The sequence below is a fragment of the Harmonia axyridis genome, chromosome 3, assembly GCF_914767665.1.
Source record: "Harmonia axyridis chromosome 3, icHarAxyr1.1, whole genome shotgun sequence".
NCBI lineage: Eukaryota > Metazoa > Arthropoda > Insecta > Coleoptera > Coccinellidae > Harmonia > Harmonia axyridis.
Genome location: NC_059503.1, coordinates 46,913,355 through 46,920,456, shown reverse-complemented (window position 1 = coordinate 46,920,456; position 7,102 = coordinate 46,913,355). Strand labels below are relative to the sequence as shown.

Sequence of the window (7,102 nt, the reverse complement as noted above, 5' to 3'; positions counted from 1 at the left end):
GAACAAACCCTTGTGGTTTCCTTAGACACGTGTGTCAAGCTTTCGTCCCTGTGCAATACGATGAAAAGTGTTAGAATGAGAAACATAGAAGGAAAAAACAAACAAATGAAATCAACAACAGAAGTCAGTCATGCATTTGTGGTTACAGCAGCAATTGACCTTACCACGTGGGAGATTATAGCTAGCTGCGTGACATCCTAGTCCAAGAAAATCAACAATGTGGAATCGGAATAAGAACAGTCCCTCATACCAATGTGGCTTCCTTAGACACGTAAGTCAAGCTTTCGTCCCTGTGCAATACGATAAAAAGTGTTAGAATGAGAAACATAGAAGGAAAAAACAAACAAATGAAATCAACAACAGAAGTCAGTCGTGCATTTGTGGATACAGCAGCAATTGACCTTACCACGTGGGAGATTATAGCTACCTGCGTGACATCCGATTCCAAGAAAATCAACAATGTGGAATGGCTTACTTGGATAATTGTTCATTAAACAAAAAGAAGGGAATAAGAACAGTCCTTATACCAAAGTTGTTTCCTTAGACACTTGTGTCAAGCTTTCGTCCCTGTGCAATACGATGAGAAGTGTTAGAATGAGAAACATTGAAGAAAATAACAAACAAATGAAATCAACAACAGAAGTCAATCGTGCATTCGTGGTTACAGCAGCAATGGACCTTACCACGTGGGAGATTATAGCTACTTGCGTGATATCCGAGTCCAAAAAAATCAACAATGTGGAATGGCTCACTTAGATAATTGTTCATCAAAAAGAAAAAAGGGAATGAGAACAAACCCTTGTGGTTTCTTTAGACACGTGTGTCAAGCTTTCGTCCCTGTGCAATACGATGAAAAGTGTTAGAATGAGAAACATTAAAGAAAATAACAAACGAATGAAATTAACAACAGAAGTCAGTCGTGCATTTGTGGTTACAGCAGCAATTGACCTTACCACGTGGGAGATTATAGCTAGCTGCGTGACATCCTAGTCCTAGAAAATCAACAATGTGGAATGGCTTACTTGGATAATTGTTCATTAAACAAAAAGAAGGGAATAAGAACAGTCCTTATACCAAAGTTGTTTCCTTAGACACGTGTGTCAAGCATTCGTTCCTGTGCAATACGATGAAAAGTGTTAGAATGAGAAACATTGAAGAAAATAACAAACGAATGAAATCAACAGTAGAAGTCAGTCGAGCATTTGTGGTTACAGCAGCAATTGACCTTACCACGTGGAAGATTATAGCTACCTGCGTGACATCCGAGTCCATGAAAATCAACAATGTGGAATGGCTTACTTGGATAATTGTTCATCAAAAAGAAAAAAGGGAATGAGAACAAACCCTTGTGGTTTCCTTAGACACTTGTGTCAAGCTTTCGTTCCTGTGCAATACGAAAAAAAGTGTTAGAATGAGAAACATAGAAGGAAATAACAAACAAATGAAATCAACAACAGAAGTCAGTCGTGCATTTGTGGTTACAGCAGCAATTGACCTTACCACGTGGGAGATTATAGCTACCTGCGTGACATCCGAGTCCAAGAAAATCAACAATGTGGAATGGCTTACTTGGATAATTGTTCATTAAACAAAACGAAGGGATTAAGAACAGTCCCTTATACCAAAGTGGTTTCCTTAGACACGCGTGTCAAGCTTTCGTCCCTGTGCAATACGATGAAAAGTGTTAGAATGAGAAACATAGAAGGAAATAACAAACAAATGAAATCAACAACAGAAGTCAGTCGTGCATTTGTGGTTACAGCAGCAATTGACCTTACCACGTGGGAGATTATAGCTACCTGCGTGACATTCGAGTCCAAGAAAATCAACAATGTGGAATGGCTTACTTGGATAATTGTTGATTGAACAAAAAGAAGGGAATAAGAACAGTCCCTTATACCAAAGTGGTTTCCTTAGACACGTGTGTAAAGCTTTCGTCCCTGTGCAATACGATGAGAAGTGTTAGAATGAGAAACATTGAGGGAAATAACAAACAAATGAAATCAACATTAGAAGTCAGTCGTGCCTTTGTGGTTACAGCAGCAATTGACCTTACCACGTGGGAGATTATAGCTACCTGCGTGACATCCGAGTCCAAGATAATCAACAATGTGGAATGGCCTACTTGGATAATTGTTGATTAAACAAAAAAAAGAGAATAAGAACAGTCCCTTATACCAAAGTGGTTTCCTTAGACACGTGTGTCAAGCTTTCGTCCCTGTGCAATACGATGAAAAGTGTTAGAATGAGAAACAGAAAAGGAAATAACAAACAAATGAAATCAACAACAGAAGTCAGTCGTGCATTTGTGGTTACAGCAGCAATTGACCTTACCACGTGGGAGATTATAGCTACCTGCGTGACATTCGAGTCTGTGACGGCGACTTTCTTCGGATTGATGATTGTTTACTATTTCTCTCCTATATTACCTCGGGCGCCAATTGCGATAGGTTTTATAAGGTCGCTATTCCTTACGTCGCTCACTATTATCGACCCTGGGTAGCTTTTAAACAGTTGGAGAAGGGTTCGATTCAATCTGAGGTAAGAGCGATTGACCAGTGGTGATTTATTTCGCTAAATGGCAGTAAATGTCTATGAGATAAATAAAAGACACCCTGACGAAACACACTATATTTAACAATATCCGTTCCCTTATGTACAACACCAAATTATATACAATACTATCCTATATATACAATAATGCAAAAGGCTACTAAACACCAAAAGCAAATATTTACAATGCAACACGGTACGGAACGAGAACTAAGCGAGGTGAGCAGGTGGCGTATATCAAGCAGCAGAAATTAGTAAGCAGTGAGCAAGCAAATTGAGCGATGATAAAAACGGTTAAGTGCGGACAAGCGTGGAAAGCATGCAGATTGGCGTGTGAAATGCAGTCTAATAAGTCAGATGTGACTACCTATCCTGTGTTCCGTACGGTCCGGTTCGATACCTCTTTATTAGAAACAGCAAGCCTGAACAATATCTTCGAATCAGGTCTTGTATCGGCGCATCCACCAAAAATTGATATTAAGTCAGACTGGGCAGGGTGACTCACCGAAATGACCACGGTGATCAGTGAATCGGAAATACGCGACCCCTCTCCACAAGATAAGGAATTCCGTCTGGTGGTCCCAAATAAGAGTTACTCGCAATAAGGGACCCGACACACGGATTCCACTTGAGAAAGTTGGGTCTTAGACACAGATTTCAATCAGGGTACTTGTCGGCGCATCCACCAAAATAAATCTCAGGTCGGACTGGGCAGGGTGACTCACCGAAATGACCACGGTGATCCGTGAATCGGAAATAAGCGACCCCGCTCCACAAGATAAGGAATTCTGTCTGGTGGTCCCAAATAAGAGTTGCTCGCAATAAGGTACCCGACACACAGATTCCACCTGAGAAAGTTGGGTCTTAGAAACAGATGTCAATCAGGGTATCTGTCGGCACATCCACCAAAATAAATCTAAGAAATAAACTTCGTTCGGGGTATACTATGGCGCATCCACCAATTCTAGACTCGAGTCAGACCGGACAGGGTAATTCGCTGAAAAGACTGCTGTGATCCGGAGATCGGAATTAAGCGACCCCTCTCCCCAAGATAAGGAGTTATGCCTGGTAGTTCCAAATAAGAGTTGCTCGCAATAAGGAACCGGACAGACAAACTCCACTTGAGAAAGAAAGATCTGAGAAATAAATTTCACTCGGGTATACTTCGGCGCATCCACCAATTCACGACTCGAGTCAGATCGGACAGGGTAATTAGCCCAAAACACCGCGGTGATCCGGAGATCGGAAATGAGCGACCCCTCTCCTCAAGATAAGGAGTTCTGCCTGGTAGTTCCAAATAAGAGTTGCTCGCAATAAGGAACCGGACAGACAAACTCCACTTGAGAAAGAAAGATCAAAGAAATAAATTTCACTTACGGTATACCTCGGCGCATCCACCAATTAACGACTCGAGTCGGACCGGACAGGATAATTAACCTTAAAGGCCGCAGTGATCCGGAGATCGGAAATAAACGACCCCTCTCCCCAAGATAAGGAGTTTTGCCTGGTAGTTTCAAATAAGAGTTGCTCGCAATAAGGAACCGAACAGACAAACTCCACTTGAGAAAGAAAGATCTTAGAAATAAAATAAATTGCAAATAAATCACACTCGGAAAGTATCGATGGAACACAGGAAAGTCACCGATAATACAGACAGGAATAAAACGGTTCTTACCAATCCTAAGAATTTCCCACTTCACTACACGAACTCAAATTCTTTTCGTGTACGGGCTAAGTGTCAAATTCACGAATATAAAATACGGCACTAAAACGTCCAACGTTCAAAAGAAAAATTGCAAACTAAAAATTAAACTCTTAATTGTTACTCAAGAAAATCCGCTCAATAACTATGAAAATATATAGCTCGAAGACGCCGACAGGAGTAAATCGGAAAATAACTTAATACTTCGAAGACACCGGCAAGAATAATCCTCCTTTTCCGAAATACTTCACTTGTAATCTCGGTTGGAAGGGGAAAATTTCGAGTCTCGAAATCGGCGGTATACCTATGAAAAACGAACGACAACATGTAAAAAAGAACATATTGAAGAGATAACGTCCATCGCGTTGTCGCTCGAAAGTTTTTATACATAGGCTGATATTTTAAATTGCATCGTTATATTTTCATGAAATAAATAAATCAGAAATTATTCCAAATGAAAATTTTTGAATTGGACGAAAAATACCTTCACTGCTCTCAATTAATATTTTATTTTCACCTACTCAGATGACTGGTAGAATAATGATGGAATTCTAAACCTGGGGCAAATTATACTGGGTGATTCTAATAAAATAATCATTGAATTCTAAACCTGGGTAAATTATACTAGGTGATTCTAGTAAAATAATTATTGAATTCTTGACCTGGGCTAAATTATACCGGGTGATTCTAGTAACGAATTTCACTTCGTTACACACCCCCTTTACTTCCCCAAAAAAAAACGAAAGTTTTTTTTGTCACCACCTGCTACCCCGCTGTTCAACTATCTATTGGCAGACGGCCAATATCATCCCTGGGTGAATCTCCATCGGCCATAGTTGGAGGTTCGTTGAGGGTCGCAGTAGCTCACACTGGATTCCAATGGACCGGAGATTGGGTTGACCTGACCTCACGCCCTGATCCATTCCGACTCTAGACGGCTCCTCTTGTTGCCTCGTCCGGGCTCGATTTTCTCTTGGGCATGGACAATCCCTAGACATAACTCCCAAACGACCGCAGCGAGAACAAAATAATCGGACGTTGTTCCGGCAATGTCTCCGGGCGTGGCCCAGTAGTCCACACCGCAAACATGCACCCTCCATGAGTTTGATGAAGCGTGGAACTTCCCTCTGCGCTCTTGGGTAGTGTGGGTCTGGGGCTGGTACGTGGGTTCTGGAAGGCCTGCGGGGTTTTCTAGCCTTTGGCTTGTGTCGTCCACCGGCATGGCCACGAGGTAAGTCATAGGGGCGTCGTCTCGCCGGAGGTGTTGTGTGATGACATAGAGATGTAGGTGGTCCCCTAGCCGCCGTCTCCTTCCGTTGCGGTTGCCAGAATTCGATTTCTTCCTCCACTAACTCGTCGAAACTGGCCGGCATGGATTCCACTATTCCGGCGTCGATGAGGTCCCACTCTCCTCTAGACATCTTTGTTCTAAAACACAACAAGATTAGCGACCCATTGTATAAAACTTACCAACACCAATGACGACCTACTTCACTTATTGACGGACAGACGGACGTCCGCGGGACAGAGAGGCGCCCTTACTCCTGGGGAACCCAAATTCGCTTCGTCCTCCCATTCGGAAACACGAACTTAGGGTGGAGTCTACCCCGCACTCCTGGAGGGCGAAACCGCAGCAGCCTCTGCCTGAATCGGGGAGTCCAGCCACCCTTTGGTTGCCTCTCAAAGGCTTCTACAAAGCTCTCTCCCACCTTTATGGCCTCAAATTTTGACGGTCTTTCAGATGAGGCCATCTCTTTGGACCCCTCTTTGGCTTATACGGCCAGCTGCCTGAAGGTCATCTCGCCCCATGCAGCGGAAGGGCGATGCGCTGGATCAACCCTCAGAAGTTTCACCAGGCTGCTGCGTAATCTCTCTGGCACCTCGAACATCTCCTCCCCGCGGTAGTGTCCTATCAAGTTCATGACCTTCTTTTCCCCATTCGGCGTCATGAAGGGTAGCTTCCCGGTTGCCATGTATAAAGCCGTCACTCCCATGGCCCACACATCCGAGGGGAGTCCGAATGGCAACCTTTTCAGGACCTCCGGTGCCCAAAATGGGGGAGTACCAGCTCGCCGCGACGTGGTCGGGAACCTCTGATTAAGTCGGCAGGCGAGCCCGAAATCAGCGATGCAGACCCGCCGACCCCGGTTTTATATCCCGGTGCAGGATACGCTGAGCATGGCAGGCCGCCAGCCCAGCGAAAGCCTGCCCCAACATATCACAACACTCCCCCTCCGGCAGAGGCCCCCGTCGTTGGACCAGTTCCAACAGGTCTCCCTCCATCAGCTCGACCCCAAGATAGAGCCGTTCGTCGGTTACGTAATCCACCAATAGGCGGACCACGTTTGGGTGTCTCATGGCTTTCAGCATCCTCAGCTCCGTCATGGACACCTCGTCTTTCGGGGCCACCTTCAGAGCAAATCTTATATCTCCGTGTTCGACCTCGAACACTTTTCCAAAACCTCCCTCGCCGAGGGTACGGATTTTCCGGAAGGGTCCGGAGATTCTGGTTATTCTCTCCGGAGTGGGCTCTTCATCAGAGGGGTTGGAGGGTACGACCGCCACTGATCGCAACATATCCTGAAAGTGTTAGATTGAGAAACATTGAAGGAAATAACAAACAAATGAAATCAACAACAGAAATCCGTCGTGCATTTGCGGTTACAGCAGCAATTGACCTTACCACGTGGGAGATTATAGCTACCTGCGTGACATCCGAGTCCAAGAAAATCAACAATGTGGAATGGCTTACTTGGATAATTGTTGATTGAACAAAAAGAAGGAAATAAGAACAGTCCCTCATACCAAAGTGGTTTCCTTAGACACGTGTGTCAAGCTTTCGTCCCT

General features: G+C 44.1%; 1 protein-coding gene across 1 annotated transcript; it reads right to left on the bottom strand.

The window, feature by feature from the left end:
- Positions 1-6,376: 6,376 nt before the first annotated feature.
- Positions 6,377-6,832, bottom strand: LOC123675355 (cell division control protein 2 homolog). Its single transcript, XM_045610706.1, has one exon. It carries the CDS (start codon positions 6,830-6,832, stop codon positions 6,377-6,379), a length of 456 nt encoding a protein of 151 aa, XP_045466662.1.
- Positions 6,833-7,102: the final 270 nt, after the last annotated feature.